The following is a 22,831-nucleotide window of genomic DNA, read 5'->3' as shown; positions in this document are numbered from 1 at the left end:
TGGAAGGGGGCCTGTCCGCTATGTAAATATAAAGGGCTCATTCTAAGCTTAATGAAAACAAGATTTTTATTTTCAGGTGATTATACACTAAATTAAAACATACCTGTGAATATTTTATTCCAACCAAGTCTGTTCCACTAGATGCCACTAAACTTTACATACTGCACCTTTAAATAAACAAAATATATCTCTCCCAAAAAAATTAATATTGTCTCTAAAAGTCAAACTATTCGCCTTTTCTACCAAAACTTAACTTATTAAAGTCATTTTCATACCTGCTGCTGTTTTGCCTATAACCTAGCTCAATTATGTAAAAACTATATTATATTAGTATAAGTTATAAGTTTATACATACATACAGCTTTCAACAAAAAAGATCTCTTAAAAGCCATAATTGTAATGTCACTAAGCAGATACCGGATTGAGTTAACAAGATTCACGGGCACTAACGTCTCTGTGAGATCCCTCCGCTTAATTGACTCCCGGTGTGAGCCGCTGCACCTGTCTCCCCGCTGCTTCTCCTTCCGCCTCCACTGGCCGCATCATCTCCTCCCGCAGAGGCAAGTGGAGCAGCAGCGTCTCTTACCCTCTTGCCCCAGCTTTATGTCTGTGAGGGCCACTCAGTGCCGGTGGGGATATTTCATCGATGCTCTCCACCTAATGTGACAATTTCACACTACTGCTTGAAACACCGGCTGAAGCAATGAGAGCCTTTGGAGTGATAATAGGGTTTTTACATTACGCGGGACTTTATATTCAACTCAACGCAGCTCTCAACGTCGGACACAGTGAGGTGGACAATCACATCTCTGGAAATGGTAAGTTTTTATTCTCCTGTTTGTAGTCTAGTCGGTAGTTTTTATGGCACAATATGACATTAATATTATTATATTCTCTCTTGATGGGGGTTACTGGGTGGGGTTCAGTGAACGTTGTTCTGAAGAGGATTTTCTTTTCTTTTTTTCTTTTTTTTGTTAGGATAGAGATGACTATTTTTGTGCAGCTTTATTGCTGTCTGTGATTAGTTCAGATACCTAATGGTTGGTCGATTAGACTTAATTAAACGTGTGAATATCGTACTTTTATTATGTTTGAATGAGTCCACATGAAAGTGGTTGAATAGTCCAAGCTGATGAAGCTTTTTAATCTTCTCTAAATACAGAAATAACTTTAACTTATTAAGAGCCGGAGTTCACATCCCACATTCATATCCTGGATTCAAATTGATTAATTATAATGTCTGCATAACCCATTTTGCTTGACAATTTCAGGCACAGCATAAATTCTGTGTAGCCTATTAAGCTGCTTCAGCCGGCAAACGGGAGCTTCCAGAGCCTGGTTGTCATTATGTCTTCAGGAATATTGCGTGTACATATTTCTGCAGACATTCTCTAAAATGTATAAAAACCTTTGGATATAATATCAGGGGATGGACTAATATCAGCTTTAATGAGGTGAGCTAGACAAATATCTACAGTCTCCAATATGTATGATTGCTGCATCTTATAAGGATTATGACAGTTACAGTTGGGTCCTGAGGATATAAATAGCTCTTTGTGTACCTGTACGAGTTGAACAGCGTTGTACCTGATATAAAAATAAGATTTTTGTGGTTTTCTGCTTCAAAGAAGATTTTAAAGTCAATATTATCAACTTTACGAACAAATGAACTGTTTCACACCCAACTGTGCATACGTGCAGTACACATAAAATCACACCTGATAACCATTGAACACTGAATTATATGAGAGTGCATAGCTCACAGACACTAACAGAGATAACTCGTAACCCTGCTGCATCAGTAATTTAAACCACCAACATTTTCTGGCGCAAACACTCTTTGACCCAGCGCTCCAGCGGCTAGTTGGAGTTAAAAATCTATCTTTTATGCAAAACATTCACTTAAAGGTACACTATGCAGGATTTTCCTAAAAGACAATGTATAGACTCATACAAGAATTGTCCCTGTCAATCAACACTAGAAGTGTGTGGCGGTGTATTTATCTTCAGAAATCATGCACTCTGCCTGTATTCTCTTATTATTTTACTGTGTTTGGGACATTTTGGGGCATGCTGATAAAAGCATGCAGGGTGTGAAGTCAGGTGTTGTAACTTAGAGACCAGGTTACATCGCTGTCTCCGTCTCTCTCCTCTGGTCCGCTCTGCTCTCTGTCTCTGTGTCATGGGTGTATAAAGAGCTGCAGGTTTATGCATCTGCTTGAACGAACAGGACTAGCAGGACACTGATACTTCTGTAGATTTCACCAGCGAATTTGACGTGTGGTACAACTTGAGGTGCTGGCCATGTCGGTAGCCTCCTGCCAGCAGATTGTGTCCATCAAGGAACTGAACTGTACTGGACTGTAGCACGATACTAACATTCTCTCTGTAAAGACAGATCATGAAGACATTTTAACAATTCAAGATTAAATATCATATCAGACACTCTTAGGCTGAGCTACACACGCGCAGAACAGAGAGGCAACAGCGTGAGCATTCACACAAAATCCGGCAATGTGGCACCTTACCACAGGGTTGCGCAGAGATATGGGTGTGTTTATTTGTGCTTTAGAACCTGCGATGGAAATATGAGAACATTTCATTTCTCTGATTCACAGCTTTGTTTTCTCCTGCGCTGCTCCCTCTCGTCATTCACTCTCTAGTTCACTCAACCACTGCTGATCTCTCTCTCTCTCTCTCGCTGGTTGAGCTGGGGGGGGGGGGGGGGGGGCAAGTTTGGGGGACCAACAAATACCTACAGACAAATCCTGCATAGTATGTCTTTAATTTAAAACAACATACAGTTTATGTGGCTGAAGGTATGAGCATGAAATGGCATTGGCAACTTGTAAGATGATGCAAGTAAAGGTGAACCATCAAAACAAAAAAAGCACAAGGGTATGTGCCTTCAGTGTTCTTAAGACAAATTACTGCTCCTGTAGGCACCCAAATGAGAAAGGGGATCTGTGCTGTGCCATATGCTTTTTATAGAGGTGGGTGATAGCTTTGGATGACCTCTTTCTGTACTGTAGCACCTTTATCATATTTCATATTCACAGCTGGATAGCTCTTGTTGAAACAAATAACAGTGAGAGTTTACGGTTATTTAGGGCTTTGTTTAGGGCTCTGCACTCTCATATTTTATGCTCTATTTTAGTTTAGCTTTTCATTTTATTTCGATCCTTCTATTTTTCTGTACTTTGTTTTATTTTTATAATAATCTGGTCCTTTTTTCATAAATGTATGTTTTAATGTTTCCAATTTTTACTATAATTGGGTTTTATTTATTTATTTATTTTAATTGTATGTTTTTTGGCTTCCAATTCTTACTGTTAAATGTTTGTTCTTATGTAAAGCACATTGAGTTGCCCCGGGTATGAAATGCGCTATATAAGTAAAGCTGCCTTGCCTTTCCTTGTCTTGTTGGGTTGCTCTGTGACTCTGATTTCTTAGCTCTGATTAGTTTGCGTTTTAGTACCTACAGTACAGTATATTAGCACACAAGTAGATATTTTCACCTATAGGTAATAGTGATTGAAGCCACCGTTTCATGCTGTAGGAGAATAAATCCTTACATTTTATTTTATTTTATTTTTTTGTTGAATAATAGTCTTCAGACAACTGCTGAAATAATTCTGTATTTTAATATTAGTGTTAGCTTTTTGGGACATAATTGGCCTTTTTACCTTCATGTAATTTTACCTCTCTAACAGCTCCAAACATAGATTTATTGTTATTTCATTAAAGTGTATTATAACCACTTCATCACTGTGTCTCACTGACTATCCCCTGAGTCCTTTCTGTTTAGCCAGTTAGCTTTAGCTCGATAACTATAAATGAGTCTGGTGTGCGGCACCTCCTAATGGATTGACTGCCTTGGACTGGTTAGAAAATCAATTAGTAGCATTTCCCTAAAGGGAGTTAATTAAAATTGGCTACAATTGTTGTGTTCTCTTTCCAACTGTCTCAAACTGGCCATAAAGAAGAAATGCCTCAGGGTGTGTGTCTTTACAAGGGATGAAAACTCCTATGAAAAAGGGCTGTTCAGGTTTTCAAAACCAAATTCAGAAAATAATCTTGAACAAAATAAAAGCCTTGTATTTTCACTTTTGAACAACAATGGCTCCAGTGCCAGAAAAGAGAGTACTGGGGGGGTTTTTTTTCTCTCTTTTTAATCGGACTCTTTGATAAATTGCCCAAGCAAGAACGGGGGAGCTTAGCCTTCATGTAGAGCAAAGATGCTGGATGCACTGTTCTGGAGAATGCTTGTTATATTCAGCACTGACTCATTTGTTTCAGATAAGTACATTTGACTGGGGCCCGGTCAGCCCCTGCTCCCCAAAATCCACTTCAGCTGAAGCATACATGGAATGCCTGCCTTCACCTCATTGTGTGCCACATGTTTCAGAGTAACTTCACCGCTCACCTATCTCAATCTCCTGTGGGTCTAGTGAATGTGTGTTCTTGTGTGAGTTTTTGTCCTTGTAAGATGGCAAGGAACACAAAGTGATGACGATGACCCCACACATGGTTTCATAATCAATTCTGAACCCTTCATTTCCAGCGCAAGACATTTCAATGTTAGTGATGTTTGGCAGCATTCATCCTGTTATCCATCTTGAGCGTACCACTTTCACAGTGTGGGGGCGTGTACCAATTCATTAGGCTTCCAAAGTGTCAGGGATCCTCTGCCAGTCCTCTGCTTGGTGTCCTCTTAATGAGGACAGCCAGCCCAGGCAGTTTGCATTGGCTTTCAATTTAATGGAGCTCTGACTGTGCAAGGGGGGGCAACAGATTGTACAGTCATGCTGTCACAGTGGAGGGAGCTGGTGGAGGCTCAGTAGGAGAGAGCTGGAGAGTGAAAGGATGGTTGAAACTGTGCTCACCTCAAGAGGATACTGGAGACAGGAGTGAAGCTTTACATGTTGCAGCTTAAACGGACAGCTGCTTCCAATGGTGATGTAGTGATCTCTGGTGTGATGTAGTTGTTCCTGTCATGACCCATAGTTGAAAAAGTATGAAAGATTTTTTTCTGTGAAATCATTAGGAATAAAATAAGATTTTCCAAAGACACTAAGTATGTCTGGAGATATTTTTTTTAGAGAAAGTAGTTTACTTTCAATTTGTTTGTTTTTTAAATTATCAACATCTGGATCAAATTGGTTGATCAAGTATCAACTTTCATTTAAAGCTAGGGTGTAGGACTTTTGTTTCCCCCTACTGGCAGTGAGAGTAAGGGGGGCGCTGGTCTGTGATGGCCTGACAGACATGCAGCACATTCTCATGTGGAAACTGAATGACGGGATACAAAATGGATGTTTTGATAATCCCTGACCCCGAAAGAGTGGTTTCAGTATCAGAATTTGATCGATTGTTCGGTTTGACAAAATTTGGAAAGTCTAGAAGAGCTGCATGATTAACAGCCATATAACTGGCGTGGGAATGTCACATCCGACATGAGATTTAAAACCTCCATACACTGTGAAATACAGAGATACATTTGGCGGTTGTAGTAATGGATGAATGTAACTTGTAGTGTAAAAGCACTGTGAGTGGTCAAAGGACTAGAAAAGCACTATATAAGTACAGTACATTTACCTTACAATCCTACTAACAGTATTACTTCAGCCGAGTTCTTAAGATCACACCATTTAAAGCAGATAGCTCTGAACACCTTGGTCTGAGCTTAACTGTCCCATTTCACGAAAACATACACACCATCACTTAAAGGTTCTCAAGGGCAACATATTGAAAATGTAACATAATATCTTTCCCTCTGGGGAGTCCAGATAGTGTATATTCCCGAAAATGGCTCTCAGGCCCAGTAAGTGCTGTCAACGACACATGCTACTTCATGTTGCCGCACACTGAGTGGAAATGCAGAAATATCCTCTGAGTCTTGTGTGTCTCAAGGGCTATGAAAAATTCACTTCACAGGCCTGGAGTATCGTCAGCAACAGGCAGACAGCTGCTTGCTTGATTACCAGCTCCTTTCTTATTTTATTTTTTTACCCTCCACCTTGAATGAAGGCTGAAGGTCTCACAGTGAGCAGTTATTTCCCTAAGGAGACTTCTGTCGGTTTGCCCTACCACTGATTCTGAACAGAATACAACATTATTGACTTTCTGGCAAATTCCCAGACTACTTATTTTTATCACTGTTATTTCCCACATTTGGCTATAGGTTGTCACTAGTAACTGCTATATAGAAATCTCTTGAAATCAGGATCATAGTTATATTGAGAGACATTTGACTCATCTGTGACTGTAAGTAATGCATAACAACATTATAACATTCCTGTGTTAATGTAAATTAGAATATCATATAACTGACTTAATCTTGCTGCTTAATGTAATTTTTATTGGAATTGGGTGAACACTTAAAACATGTTTCTAAACCAGTGCAAAGGGCTGTGACATTTGAATGTTTTTCCCACATTCACTAACCAAACCAAAAATTAATTCCCATTATTAACATATCTGCATGACGGATTAAAGCTTTTTAAGATCAAGATAAATATCTGCAGTAGGTCTCTTTATTACAGGAGCTTCTTGTTGTTTCATCCACCGTTCCTGTGGGACTTCTCTGATTATTAAAGCCATTCATCAAATTAGTGAAATACCTCTTCCCAGACGGATTCTGTTCACGGGCTATTTACATTCACCTTGGTAGAAGTTACGATAGCTGGATTTTTATGTCTTGGTATTTACAGCATCTGTCTTTTTTTCTTCTCAGTGAATCATTTCTTCTCTTTAGTGCCCTGCAGATGTGATGGAAACGGCAGCATTGAGTTAATGACCCTGATGTTAGGTGTCCCCATAAGGTGGCACCTTTTCAGATGAAAAATGTTTGCATTTAACCCAGTGAAGGATTTCCACAACACTCCCAGAAACCAGTGTTTAAATTATACTGTCCCTCTGTGTCTTATTCTTTCACCACCTTTTACATGACTGTAAAGTACAGTATGTACCAACATAAACTCTTTTAGAACATTAGAAGAATTCAACATAAAAAAAAGATGATTACTATTTGATTATCAGTAAAAGACTAAAGGATAAAGCTGGCAATGTTTTATTTTTTTCTTACCGTCAACAATAGTAAATGAATTAATCCAATATTGCCTGTGTAGCCAAATCCAGATACAGCTCATTCATCCACTGCTGATGACTTCAATGATTTAAACATTTCGTTGTTGCTCACGAATTTTCAGTCGATCAACTAACCAATTAATAGACATTGCAGCTCTAACTGAAACACACTTGCACTGGTTGACATGTTCTTTCATTAAAATGGGCACTATAGTTTATTTTAAGTCAGGTCCACATTGTGCTTAAAACACTAAAAACTATGCTGCCCAGCTATTTAGGACAATTACTTTAGACTGTAAGGAAAAAAAAGGCACCATGACGTCAACCATGCACTAAGATACAGATGGTTTGTGGACTCCCATTTTGAAGCCTTGAGTTTTCCATTTGACCATCACCATCTTGGATTTTTGGAGCCAGAATTGACCATATGTGGATGAGAGCATGGAGCTGAACCTAACACTAGCTGCTAGTTTGGATAGCACCATGTATTTACAGTTTATGATTGTGATAACTGTGATAATGTTAATGCTATCACTAATTTTTTCTAGCAGAAAACGCCAAAATATTACAATTAATTTTAAAGAACTGAATACACACTGAAATATCAACAACTAAGACTGTGCCTATATTCTGTGAATCTGTAGTTGACTTGTTAGTAATAATTTACAAAATGAACATCATGCTGTATTGAAGATGACTTGAAACTCATAATCTCAGGAAAATGAGCAGTGGGGTCATTTTCTCATAGACTTCTGGCCATTAGAGAGAATGCAGGTTTAAGACATTTCCGCACCGGCTTCACTTTTCAGACTACCCGCTTGAAAATTACCATGCCCTTTTAGAAAATATTCTTGACCCAGTTTTAAAGATTTTTGTCTGTAACAGAAACAAATCGACTTAATGAAAGTACTCTATGACACATCGTTGGTTCTGGTTTTTGCATGGGATTTGTTGACAGCATGAAAAATAGTCAGACTTATCTTTGAAAGGTTTGACAAAGAAAAAGAGAAGCTTGCAGGGTTGGTGACAAGCTTACACTGCAAGCTTTTCTCTCTCTGTTTCGCTCTCTTACTTATACACACAACCACACACACACATGGACAAGCAAAGATACGGATGTCACACTTGCTTCTCGTCCATGCTAATAAGCCCTCTGTAATTTAGTCATCCTCAAACAGCTCAAGCTCCAAGTATTGCAGGGAGGGAGAGGCAGAGAGGAAGAGAAGATCGATGGATTGACCTCACATTGGCACTCAGGCTGGATTTATCCCTCTCATTTTGCCTGGGACCTAAAGTGAAAAAATATTTAAGAGTGGTCTCTTTTGGGCTTGTGCAGTGTACATTGATTTGTTTATATATTTAAATCCTCCACTGCATAGCTCCCTTTCATTATTTTCTCCTTGTTTCATTTTTAATGAGTCTTTGGTGGATAGCAAGCAGCCGCCTCTGTGTTCTCGTGGCCTCACTCCTATCATTGCTCCAAGAGCAATATATTGAAAAATATACCATTTTAAAAGTGCATGTACTGTACTTGCATCTTCAAACAAGGGTCCCCTGCTTCTGCTTGAAGATGGCTCTGACAGTACCGTCTTTATGAAAATCTATACTTAGAAAAGGCCAAGCCAAGCAAACTCATTCTGTGCAAGCTATACAGCATTATAAATAAGACAACCCAGTGTGCTTCAGATTTCCCTGGAAGTCAATATTCACTTCAGAAGTACCTGTTTTCACTCTTTTCTCTGCTGGTTGGCGGGCATGATAATTTACCAGTGGAGTCAGCTTTTGTGTTGATTTAGCATTCTACCAAGGTTATGGGATTGATTTCTGGCGACACTACTGTGATTTAAGTAAGGGAAACCGTTGGATGTGTGCTTAGCAGGCTTGTCAGGGTCTGACGCCGGCTAGGAGACATTCTGTTTGTCAACAAGTCATGTTTCACATGCAGGTTGAAGAGGGCGCCAGCATAACAAACTGAGAGGCAATCTGACAACGATCGATAAAGCTGAGAGGTGGAGGAAAAAAGACACAAGGAGCAGGAGGGTGGGGCATTTGTCAGGGCTCTGCATGATTTGATGGTGCTAATAATTTGGGCTGTATGGCTAGAGCTCTGAGAGTGAATCTGCCATAACAGCATTTGTGTGTGCTTGTGCTTGTTTTAGAGTGCATTTATAGTCTTATAAGATGAATACATTTTCTACTTTGCATGTTAATTTTGAGGATCCTCTAACTGCAGATTAGGCCTGGGCAGTAATTAATTATCATCTAATCATCTTTCAGTGGAATTGCATCAAGACCTAATGATTGTATGTGTTGTAGTTTATGTTGATTTGAGGCGGATTTAATAAAGGAACGAAAGAGGCAGAACTCAACCAGGAGTGCACACTGCAACAGCCAGATGGTCTTCAATGCCCACACCCTACAGTTAAAAGACCAGTGTGTAACATTTTGCAGCATCTAATTGTGAGCTTGCTGATTACAACAAACTGAAAACCCTTCGCCCTTGTAGGAGAACCTACAGTGGCCGCAAAACTTGTGAAAAGCCCTTTCTAGAGTCAGCGTTCTAATAATATTTTTATTTAATTATTATTATTATTATTTAATAATAATTAGCTTTGCTAGATGAAAGTATTTTTATATGTGTTTGTGTTAAAAAAGTTCATATGCCATCAACCAGAGAAAAAAACAACGTGGAGCTCTGTGCAGCAGTAACAAACAAGTCGTTTCTGCTGCAAAACTACAGAGTTAGTTGGCCTGCTCTGTAGTGTAGTAGTGATCTGTTTCTTTAAAACACACAGAACAACTTCTATTTTAGCTAGTGATGTTGGACAATAAATAACATTATTCATACAGGCAGAGGACATGCCTCAAAATGTATGCAGTTAACTTTTTACTCTCACACTTTTCTCCACTTGTCTGCTTCGGGGGTCTAAGGATAGAGGATGTTGTATTGCTGTACAGATTGTAAAGCCTCCACAGTAGACCTGTCAACTCTCCTATCTTGGGTTTCTATCATATTTTCACCCGACTCCTGCCATGCTCCCATTTCGTAATTTTCCCCGTAAATCTCCCATATTTCTCTTTTGTTTTATTTTTACAGTTATAAACAAGGCTGTAGTGGAGACTAAACATACTTAAACACAGTTTGGACACCCCACATATTTTGAAATAGTGTTTACACAGTCCATCCTGAAGGTCCATCACTTTACAGCTGTTGGTGACTCAGACTGGCTTCATTCTGCAGGTTCTCTTATAGCTTCTTGGAGTGCTCATTTTGTTGTCCATTTGAACATTGTATCCTTGTATGAGACACAGAGACAGCTGTTAATGTTAACACAGAGTGACCAACAAATCACCACCCACTCCTGCTTCGCGGGAGTTAAAACAAACAAACCCTCTGTGCTGAAGGTAGCAGGCAGACTAGAGCTGCTTTCATGGGACAGAATGAATCAGAGTTCAGAGCACCATAAATGGCATTAACTGAGATGTGCAGCATGAAATAATAATCTGTTAGACAAAATACAACAAAGTAAGTAGCCAGTAAACACCCCTCAGCGGAGCAGGGTTAGGGTTAGGGTTAGTTTTTAAAGATGACATTAGCGTTGATTTAACCGTCCAGTTTATGTGGTGCTGCTGCTTTACATGACAGTAATGTTAATACAGCTTGTTAGCTTAAATAGCTTGACTGCTGATGCATTCCCACTGTCTGTTGTTTTACACGATTACTGTAACACCATACAAGTTAAAAGTTCGGCTTCATGCTTAGGCAGACTTTTAACGCTTTAAATACATTTTCAGAGTGAGTGAAGGAATTAGGAGAGAGGAGACAGAAGTGAGGAAGAATTGCAGGATGCAGCTAATAGTGTTAAAAAGAAAAACAGGGAGACCCCTAAACAATCTGTAAATCAACATATGGAGCATCATAACAATTTGTTACTATCATGAAAGAAAGAAAGTAGAGGTCAGAGTTTGCAATTGTGTTTTGTAATGCCTCGAGCACATAATGTAATCTGTCCATAAATGTATATTTCTATACTGCTGCATTTGTTAGAGATAGGTTCCTACTTTGTGCTTTTATCCATTTTTTGATTGGGATGTGATCCCCTGTGCTTTGGTTGTGTGGTTGGAAGACACTGGTCTATGTGTTTGCTTCTGTATGTCTGTGTATGTGAGAGAGAAACCACATGTATGTTAAATGTTGCAGAATGATAATTTAAGAGGACAATTCATCACATCATGGCATTTTTCGCTTTCACCTCGTCCATTACTTTCTTACATAAGGACACCTTGTGCATTAAGGCTCACATAGAACATGCGACAGAAACACACACCAACACCATTATGGTTGATTTGTGGAAGGAAAATGTTATGTATTACATCTACTAAAGCGCTTTCAAATGCTACATACAGCTACATCTACACACATGCTGAAAACAAGCTTTGGGGCACACACACAGCAAGTCTCCCAGGATGCTGAAGACCTGCCAGAGTCACTGGGCAAGACTCCAGATGTATTAAGCTACTCTGAGAGTGTTGGAAGCACCTCTTTATGCCAGACACCAGAGAGCCAACAGACACAGACTGCCCACTCAGCGAGAGAGGCAGAGAGAAGAAGAAAAGTAAGGAGGGGAACTGAATTAAAGGAGGAAGGAAGGTGAGAGTCCAGAAGAGGCTTATGTGAAGAAAGGGGTGTAAGAGACCTCTAATAGGTAGAAAGTAAGAATAAAAAGGGCAATAGAAAACAGAAAGAGAAGAGTAAAAATGTAATGTTTTTTCGACAACACGAACTGGAGATTTGTGGGAGATGTTACTGAACTGGAAAGAGAGACAGCAAGAGAGAGAAAGAGCTAAGAAAGGATTTAAACAAGAGAAAAAAAGAAGTGGAAAATTGAGAAAAATCTTGCGTTTGCAGAAATGGGGTCTTATTGGCTGGGGAAATGGGAAAGTGCAGGATTTACCTTGCAGTTATAAGCCAGTCCAACTGTAACTCTGGACTCCCAAGTGTATTTGAGGACTCCCCGTGCAGCTCTCTCCTTGACTTAACTTTGACTTCATAGTACGGTTTCAGATGGCTGTGGAGACTCAGCTAGCTTCATTAATTCTCCACCAGCACCAGCATTCATAGTCTACTTTGGTTGTAAGTTGTAGAAAGGGACTTTTTATTTGTTTGAAGTGCATGTAAGGTTATTTTTAAAGTGCATATAATCAATAGATTAAATAAATACATGTTATGTAAAAGGGGTCGGTCATAGTGAAAGACACAAATATAAGCCATCACCCAACTCTGTATTTCTTCTCAACTCTAGGGAGTTTTATAGCTTCTTTAAGCTTTTTTGTCTTCCTATCCACTACTACACAGTGTTGGTATACTCTTGCCACTCTCATAGCCTCAATCGGCAGCTGTTCTCGGTAAAAACCTTTGATAAACCCACTGCATGCTACCTGCCTTGCACCAAACAGCAGAAAGATAAGGTTAGCAACTTGCTAGTGAACATAATGGAGCATTTAGCAGCTAAAGCCAGATATCCAATAAACATATATACAATAGCCCACAACACTGGGGGAGGGAGTTTCATGGCCACCGTAGGTTGTCCAACTTGCTGGATTGCAGTTTTCAACTTCACTGCTAGATGCCACTCACTGGGCCTTTACAATCAATTGTTGCTAAGAAGTTTGCCATATCTATTGTTTTGCAGATTGTTCCTGCAGCTCTCAAGTGGTCAAAAAAAAAAGTTTAAAAGGTTATTGCAGGTTAAAGACAACATAAAAAGTGTTTTCATGTTTTACTTCCTTACTGACAAAAACCATCAATAATCAAAATTTGTTTCCTATCTGTCAACTCTAATTGAGTTATAAGCTAATGATTTCAGCACTATTTCAGTCAATTAAGACTGTGTTTTCACAAATGCTTTTCCATATAATCCCTATATGCACACGTCTTGTTTTTCTGTCTTTCACTCTGTGTTCCACAAACATATTTTTCGTCTGTAGGAATGCAGCTTGTTCAAAGTGACAGATGCTGCCGTCTGTGCTCTGCTGCTAGCTGTTGATACTGTATCTTGAGGACTAAAAAAAAAACAAAAGAAAAAAAGTGCCAGCACCTGCATTGCATACTGAGAAATGTCAGATGATTGAAATGCCACCCTCTGTTGTTTTGCTCATATATTCTATGCACAGTGACATTCTCTGCTATTCCAGGCTTCAGCTCTGGCACCATATGTTCAAAACATATTATTATAAGCCATTGTGATTGTGGTTTTGTCATACTGTCTGCACTCAGGCATCTCATACAGGGAGTGTCAGTCTTGAATAATAAGATGTATAGAAGAAGATTAAAAAAAGATGATTAAAATGTTTTTTTTTTTACAATCAGAGCACACTTCAAACCACATTTAGAAATGTTCTATGAAATGTAAAGTCAATACTGTTATAAATAGAATAACTGTGGACATGAAACCATAAAAGACACTGCTGAAATCAGTTTCAAGATACAAAGGTATTATACCCTCATAATTTCTCAACATTGCTTTTGTTTGGATTTTTGTTGGAGTCGAACTGGTAAATTAAAAGCATTCCCTCTTTGTGGCATCAGAGTGAAAGGAATTGTAACAATCAAATGATTGAGCGACATTTATCTTTTGTGTCACCAAATATTGATTTAGCCTTACTGTGTGATACTCGAGAAATAATTGTCTACTTAGGAGTTGCAACATATATTGTGTAATATGCTTGCATTGTGTTTGCTGTTACTGTGAGCTCCTCAACGTCTGGTTATATTACAGATTGATTTCTGGATTCTTTAACTACATAATTGACTCAGATGGTATTTTGGAATCTCTTGGACTTCCCCAATTCAGATTTGATTGCTCTGTTATCCTGAAAAAGTTTCCTGCTATTAGGAGAGACATGCATCTGCAGATGAAAGTCAATCATAATGCCAGCTGTGATTACAGTCTACTGTGGCATCTAAGAAACAGTTAGCGCTACAGGAAATTGTCCCAGAAAAGGCATCCCACAGTGCAACAGAATTGCTAGAAATCAGAGAAGAAGCATGTAATGGTTTTCATCTCCTTTTGCTTTACGCTGGGCTGTACAGAAATAAAAAATATTATACTGATCAAACATTTATTTGTCTGCTTATATATACCTATTTAACTGTTTGTCCTTCTGTTTCCTGTCCTTTAATCTATTTTAATAATTTATACTAGAACATCATCTGGACAGCTTAATGGTTGAAAATGAAAACACTCTTATCTGTAAAAGTTTCTATTAGTTTGATTAAGAAGTAAAAACATAAGAAATCTTAGGAGGCAGTAAAATGTGTCTTTTGTCTTGTGAATACAGGTAAATAAGCTCATTTAGTAAATGCACTCATTGTAATAATTGTGTATTTTATCTCCAGCTCCTTGTAGCATGCATTATGTCACCCTCTACCTCACCTTTAATAACACATTAAAACACTCTCATATGTTAATAATCAACTGCAAGGTTTCAAGAGATTTCAGCAGTATTATAAGTTTATTGCAAGTCACACTGTGGACATGGAACTTGGGTACACCATCAAGTTTGATGTATGTAGACTGTGCGATGTTCACTCCTACTGAAACACAGGCTACAATGCAAGACAGTGTACAAAAAAATGTCAGTGTAAGTCTGTGCCGCTATAGTGGTTAACAATTAAGCTATTTCTTTTCATGCTTCATTCTTCTGCGCGTGGTCATGATAACAGCTGGAGGACACATCATACAAACACGGATATCACCAAAGTTATTAGACTTAATCCTTAGGGGAACATGAATGTGTGTACCAAATTTCATGGCAATCCAAACAGTCATTATGATTCATATGTGGTACAAGAGTTCTTGTGAAATAACCAAACTTTACAGACAATAATGTATTCCTGTAGCATTTCATCACTCATACTGTCATGAGAAGCTGTTTGAGAAAATAGGTTATCAGAGCCTTTAATAGCTTTTACTTTGATCACAGCATTATGCTGCGTGTTCTTACATACTATCATACCTCCAGGCTGTGTGTTTTTATATGTAATAGCTTCAGGCCGTGTATTGTATAACACACCTCATGACCCACTTGTAGCTGACAGGTCCGTGAAAACTGCCACACTCTACATGATAGCTGCTTCTTAACATGAGCTCCAGGAAAAAGAAAGAAAACATGTTCTATGCTCTTGTGTCTGTCAGCATCTTAATGTTAGATGCAGATGGAATAGGACTGAGGAGGTAGACTGAGCTTGACTGAAATGTATCTCACCTTTTATTTTTCAATTTCAGGATAATTTGAATAATAGAGGAGAGCAAGACAGGAAACATATAAGAACGATGTATTCTCTAGTGGCTACAGTGTACTGTGTGCTGTTTTTCACCATAAAGTGATGTCTGCTCATACATAACTAACGACAAAAGCATGCTCCTTAATGATCAGGAAAACAATACAACAATTTGAATACTAGGTATGGAGAAATGTACTTTTTCCTTTATAATCAAGACACATTATTTCTTAGCTGAAAATGTAAGAATAGACACGAGTCTTTGAAAGCTTTGCTTGTAGCTTTAAATAAGTGTCTCAGTAGGATGTCAGGGATGTATACTGTAGTAAATATGTCGATTTACTCTGTATTTTACTGTGTGAATATAGCTGCAGCAGAACAACGGCCTGAGTATTGCGTGCAGTGTGTCCACCGTTATGGTTAAAAGAGGGTGCAATATAAAGGAATTCACCAGGGGTACTATAATACAATATTATCAGGCTATATGCACCATGTTATTGCTCTTTCTAATTGTTTGCAATAAGTTGGGTATCAAGATGAGACACACCTGAACATAATCGTGCAATAGATCTTTGTAAAGCTTATAATGTTGCATTTCTTTTAGCCATGCTAGTGGTGTAGCTTGAGGGATGACAATGTCAGCCTCTATGGTCCAGATTGAAATATTGCAAAACGGTTTGCCATGAAATTTAGTACATATTCATGGTCCCCAAACAACATGCTCCCCTGGCTTTTCTTGTAGTGAGGTCAAATGTACCCCCACAGACCTGCAGGGCCCTGCCTTTGAGCAATTCATAATAACACAAAAAATGCTGTATGACATTTTGAAATTAAACACAATTATGTTGTTGACTAATTTTAAGAGGAGATTGGATTTATCGCTGATGAAGGTTTGGACAGCACTTGTGCTTCTTGTCATCTGTTCCTCGCACATCAAGGCAATCTAGTGAGTCACGTTTAAATTTGTTGGGCAGCTGCTTGTTGTTTTTTTCCATTCTGAATAATAAAAGCTGTATTTTATAACATTCTGTCAGCCTGCAGGTCATGGCAGTGTTGTAATGATGTTTCTATTCTGAAATCCTTTGGGGAGAAGTTTTGATTATCTAAGCAGCTGCCGGTGTTTTATTGTTCTGATTGTGGTCAGCTATATTTTATCAAAGGACAAAGGTTTTGTCTCTGTGTGTATGAATAAAATGTGCTGGTGGCGCTAAAGTAAGAGTCAGGGAACACCAAAGTCAAAACTGCTTTTTCATATGTCATCCCTTTATTACCAATCCTTTCTAAAGGTCTTTTTTCTTTCTTATCATTGTACAGTATGTGTGGTTCTCAGCTTTTCAGCTTCTCTCAGCCTTTCCTATCACTTTTCTTCACTTTTCCATCTATCTTTCTCACAGCTTTCTTCTCACCACACTCGTCTCACTTCACCTCTGCCCATCTCCCTTTCTTTCTTTTCCTCTCTTTACACATCCTTCCCTTGGTTGGCCTCTGCGCCGCTCCATCCCTACAGTACGTCTCCTCCTGATAAATGAGGCCACTGCCTGGCCGTAAGCAGCGGTGCATCAAGGGCACAACTCCCTGTGCTCGGTCAGTGAAACAGCACCAAAGCCCTCTCTGCGACTTCTCCATTGTCAGGCTTTTCCTTCCATCTTCCAGTTCTTCCACGGTTCAGCTTTGCACAAGGCCAAGTTTTACTGCCATAAATATAATTTGTCATTATCTAATGGTTTTGTTACATATTTTATTGTAAACTATTTATCTTCATGGATATTTATTTTCTTTGTGTAACACTGGGTAGGAATTTATTTTATGACCGTGTTGCAAGTGGGACAAATTTAATTGTAACAAACCACTTGGGAGAAAAAGAGCACGAGTGAGTGAAGTGAAGCAGGTGCAGTGTGCAAACCCTCCACTAAAAAGTTGAAACTCTTAAGTTTGTGCAAGGAGACATTTTACTGCTCATTTTGAAGATTTATTTCGGTTTTAAGTATTATATTTTTGGTTTGGAAGATTTGTCAAAGTGGACTCATTCCCTCTCGGTTGTGTGCAGCCAGCGAGGTACGTTTATTTCTGTTATGTTGTATTGTGCTTATGTGTTTACATTCCGTATGTACAAATATGTTTTAATATGCACACTGTGTATTTAAACAGTTCGACGGTGGCTTATCAGGGTTTATGAGGAAGGAGGAAAATAAAGTCATCTGTACTTGAAGAACCGTGGTCCCGTGTATTTCCTGGAGGGAGTGATACCAAGTGAATGTCAATTACAGATATGGTGAATGATTTCTGTCTTTGCTAACCTGCTCTAAAGATTCTCTGTCTCTTTTTTTTCATTGTCTTTCTTAAACAGCATTATAGTAGAATATTATCTATACATAAAGCAAAGAAGTCACAGCTTACCTTTACAACACTTCATGTATCAAAGATTGTCTTTCCAGGCCTTTTTTTCTGTTTTGTAACAGAGCTGCTGTCTCCACAGTCGACTCTTAGTAAAGTTTTTCTCCAGTAGGAGCCTCCCTGCTTCGTGTGTGTGTGTGTGTGTGTGTGTGTGTGTGTGTGTGTGTGTGTGTGTGTGTGTGTGTGTGTGTGTGTGTGTGTGTGTGTGTGTGTGTGTGTGTGTGTGTGTGTGTGTGTGTGTGTGTGTGTGTGTGTGTGTGATGAGTTTTAAGAATTTTACTCTGTAAAGCTTTTTTTAAATTTATTAATATGAATCAGTGGGAGCATCTATGAGGCTGCAGCAGAGATCATCAGAACAAATACTTGATTTAATACAAATTCATCTAATGAATACAATAAGTTGGGCTCTATAGCTACTGTGTATTATTGAGGAAGCTTGACAGTGTCAAGTGTCATTCCACCTTCATACTGGCTTTTAAAAGGTCCCCCCTCAGATGCACTTTCTATGTAAGTGACGGGGGCCAGAATCCAGCAAGAAAAACTATTTCTATGTTCAATTTGGCACTCGACTGTTGTTTTAAGACTTGAACACTTTACACAAGCTGGTATAGCAAATGCTGCTTTTATGTCTATTTGAAAAAAATTGCAGTTATGTTACAATAATAAAAATAATGTTGAATTATAATTACTTTGCATTAACATGGTCATAGGGTTAGGGTTAATAGGTTAAATGAAGAAATGCTCTTTACGCACTTCAGAAAGAGAAAAGAAGATGATTAAAATCTAAACTGTTAAACTAATCTTAAATAGCTACAATAGTGCAACCAAAATAAAATAATTTGTTTAGTACTCTTATTACAGTAATATTTCTTAAATGGTCACAAAACAGTATATCACTGAAAACACCAATGAAATATTTACTCAGACTTTCTCTTCCACCAAGCACAACATATTAGTAGATAGACTGGAAAACTGGGTGGGACTTTCTGGCACAGTACTAAACTGGTTTGAATCCTATTTACAGGACAGGGACTACTTAGTGTATATACACATATAGGTAATTACACATCTGAGTGGACAAAAATGACCTGTGGTGTTCCCCAAGTGCTCCTTAACTTAATTACAGTATCACCTATTAACAACCTGAGTCATGTTTTCTTTTGTCTTGTCTCTTTCCTTTTTTTTAAAATCACAATCACCAGATGGTACGCTGTGGAGTGGGGGTCTCGCTCTGCCATGCTGAGTAGAAGTGGTTTAACAATGAATTTCAACAATGTGTTTTAAGTCAGCTGAAAGTGTGTTGACAGATATTAAAGCATTTGGTCAGTTGACGTCTCTCTATTTTCTTGAGCTTCTACAGACCAGAAGGATTACAAGTGCACCCCCACCAATCCACACACACATATATGCTGAGTCAGGTGATATGTGATGATAAATGTGCTGTTATGATGAATTATATACCATTACTGAAAGCCAATCCAGAGAGACAATTATGTTCTCTGTGGAGGTGGTTGGTCTTATGTGTGTGTGGGATTGAAGTGAAATTACATTTCCAAATTAGTGTATCTGTATAATGTTCAGATCAGGCTGCTGTACCATCGAAAGCAGATACATAATGTCCTCTACACCCTGTCATTTCAGTTTATATTCTGCTCACTTTACACTACTCGTAAAATAAAAACATAACATTATTCAAACTGTAGAAATCACTGCTACTCTTGCATCTGGAAAAATTTAGATGTAAGGAGAAAGAAAAATGGAAATAACTATAGAACTTTCCTTATTACAGGATATACAGTACATAATGTAATTAATCATGCATGTTCTATCATTCTGGGGATGTCTTAAACCCATCATTTGTTTTAACTACTCATTAATTTCCCTTTTTTTTACTCTTCCAGCTCTCTTTACAGAGGTGCCACACGACATCACGATACACAGCGGTGAGGATGTCGAGATGGCCTGCTCCTTCCGTGGGGCGGGCTCTCCCTCCTACTCTCTTGAGATCCAGTGGTGGTACATCAAGGACCACATAGACTGGCAAGAGAAACCTGCACAGATCACTAATAATGTAAGCAACACATCATAATTATGTAAGGTAACATATGGGCATTTTTGTTCATGCATAAAATGTCAAATAAATTGTGCACCAAGTAGAAGAAAAAAACAAAGAAATAGTATGAGCCTGATGTTAACCATAATTTATTCATTCATTCAAACCTTCATTTAGACTGTTAAGGCCATTGTGAGCAAGCTCTCTTTTAGAAGGACACCCTGATTACAATACAAATATGAAATATAAGAAACTATAAAAATAACCTATAAAAGCAATAAAATACAAAAGCATTAAGCCAGTAAAAAGCATTATATGCACATAAAAATGAAAGCTCAATTAAGTGTATTCATTCTGCCCTATGTCAGCTAAAAGAGATTTCTAAATTATTAAAAGGGATTAGCTCATCTAATTTTACAATCGTCTTCCAGATGTTCCAACATTTAAAAGCCAATTTCCCAATCTCAGTACTAACACATTGATTTTCAAGTACCAAATAGGTTTGGGACATAGTGCAATGTGAAATTGAACTATAGTTAATAAAACATGTAAGGTACCCAGGAAGTTTGCCAAGGAGAGCTTTGTATACAAATAGGATGCAGTGCCCTTCTGTGAACCTAAGGATGTAATGACTGCATCAACAGGTTTTACAGTAGAGGCAGAAGAGTTCATATAAATTACATCACCATAGTCCATAATAGAAGATAAAAAGGTTGACTGAACAATTTGCTTTCTATATTTTTGGGTAATACATACCTTATTTATATAGGTTTTCCTTTTAAAGACTTAAAGACTACAGCTTGTCATTTATCCAGAATCCAAAGTATTTATAAGAGGATACTCTTTCAATTGGTGTCCTATTAAGAGTAGTAATATTTACTTCCATGGTACTGTACTGGTACTTTGTTTTCTAGATAACAGCATACAGTTTGTTATATCATAGTTTAACAGCAATTTAAGTGTGTTGTTCACTGTATTGCACAGAAAACAATATGCACGTTTTAAACCACCCAGGCTGTGATAAAGGGTGTAACTGAAGCATGAACATAGCCAACTCTCAGTATTGATGCATCATCCATGTTCATGGAGCTTGCTATGTACATCATTGAGAGTCTTTTCTTCATGATTGACCCTTAAAAGCAGCCTATCCTAACATAATTTATGATGGATATTTTCTCATTCTTGATGCCAATGAAAATGTGGCAACACTTTGACAACCTACAATTTTTCACCCAAGCTTAATCAGTGGTTGCAGTTCATTTTATTTGGACAGAATTGCTCAAACTCAACTTAAAGCTTACTGTATACCACCAGGCTGAGGGAAATGCAATATTAGCCACGGCAGAAACCCTCTGGCACGGAAACGAAGGGATAATTGCTGATTAGCATTTGCCAGCACTGGGGGAACAGGTTGACTCTCTCCTATCATGGGGGAATTGAGGCTCCCCTGTTGTGCCTCTAGACACTATAATTGGCACTGAGAAAGAAATAGATTTTCAAAATCTCTGTCTGCTCCATGCATAATTCATACCTATGCCCAAAAGAATACCTCTGTGCCTCTGCATACACATTCACACACACTGTTCTGCTCAGAGGCATACGTGCCTAGTACTGTCGAGTGTGTGCTCATATAAACATGCACATATAAACATGCATACACATGCTCATAAAGATACATAAAGCTCAAACGCTGAAGAAATTGGTAACTGACAGAACTGAAATCCAAGGAATTTATGCTTTGTTAAGAAACATCAAACATGTCCATTGTTTTATTATTTTTGTTTTCTAAATGCAGCATTGATCGGCCTTCTGTTGCTAACGCTTCATCCATATTCCTCTGCAGGTTGTGCCCCTGGAGAAGACGTCCAAAGATGCCACTAAAATTAGTGTGAGTTTGATCTAGCACCAACTGTCAACTAGAAAAAAGCCTATTCAATATATCAAAGTGGTTGACTTTTTTTTATTATCCTTGAAGCTTTCTACCCAGCAAACTTTGTAAGATTTATTTCCATTTATGGATAGATGCTTTGTTAACTCTGTGTTAAAGTTCAGAAAAAGGCTTAACTTGCGACATTAAATTATGTTTTCTATTAATATAATTATACGCAGACCATTATGGCATAAGATAAAAACCAGATCATCTTTTTGTCCCCATTAGGTGGTGAAAGTGGCTGGCAGCAATATCTCCCACAAGCTCCGCCTGTCCAGTGTCAAGCCATCAGACGAGGGCATGTATGAGTGTCGTGTCATTGACTTCAGTGGCACCATGGCGCAGCACCACCGTGTTCGGGCCTACCTCCAGGTGGAGCTGGAGCGGGGACAAGAGTCGGATGACATACAGCTCCAGGAACGAGGGCACCGGTCACAGGGGAACACAGTCCACCCTCACCCTCACCCTCACCACCAGACAGAGGGCAGGGAACTGAAGAGGAGATCAGCTGACAGCACCACTGACTGCAATGAGAGCTGTCTGCTTTAGAGTGTCATCAACACACACATACACACAAACGTCATCACCACAGAGTTGAGGCGTCAGTTGTAATTGGACCCTTTGTGTTTTGTTTGTCTATCTTTATTACTGTTGTTTGAATGCCAATGTTGTTGAAATGCCAATAAAGGGCAATATTTTATTGACAGTACCTATAATTAGGTTCTCTCTGTTGCTTTGTTATTTGTCTCTGTGCTTTTTTCCTATTGCATTAAGTTGATGTTAATGTGACAGTTAGGCTGTAATAACAAAGAAAAACTTTTATGTTGTCCAAGCAGGTCTCCTTCAGTTGCCGAGCAACTAGAACGTTTCCTTACAGTTTCAGTACATAGTTGTAGTTCACTGATAAATTCCTCTGACACACAACAGACCCTGTCCTTTGAAAATGCCTCATTTCTACTCTTCTACCAAACACATGTCAAAAGCTGCAGTATTCCAATGTAAATGCTTTCTAAAGAATAAAATATGCATCTTTCATTTATCAAAAAACTTTTTAAAAGTGCTTTATGTTACTTGTTTTAAC

At 38.5% G+C, this 22,831-nt stretch overlaps 1 protein-coding gene across 1 annotated transcript; it reads left to right on the top strand.

The window, feature by feature from the left end:
* The first annotated feature begins 703 nt into the window (after positions 1–703).
* vstm2l (V-set and transmembrane domain containing 2 like) lies at positions 704–22,299 on the top strand. Its single transcript, XM_062416433.1, has 4 exons — positions 704–818; positions 19,669–19,838; positions 21,664–21,708; positions 21,979–22,299. Exons 1-4 carry the CDS (start codon positions 704–706, stop codon positions 22,297–22,299), a joined length of 651 nt encoding a protein of 216 aa, XP_062272417.1.
* The last annotated feature ends 532 nt before the right edge of the window (positions 22,300–22,831 follow it).

The sequence above is a fragment of the Scomber scombrus genome, chromosome 3 (genome assembly GCF_963691925.1).
Source record: "Scomber scombrus chromosome 3, fScoSco1.1, whole genome shotgun sequence".
Taxonomy (NCBI): domain Eukaryota; kingdom Metazoa; phylum Chordata; class Actinopteri; order Scombriformes; family Scombridae; genus Scomber; species Scomber scombrus.
This window is presented reverse-complemented; position numbering and strand designations above follow the sequence as displayed.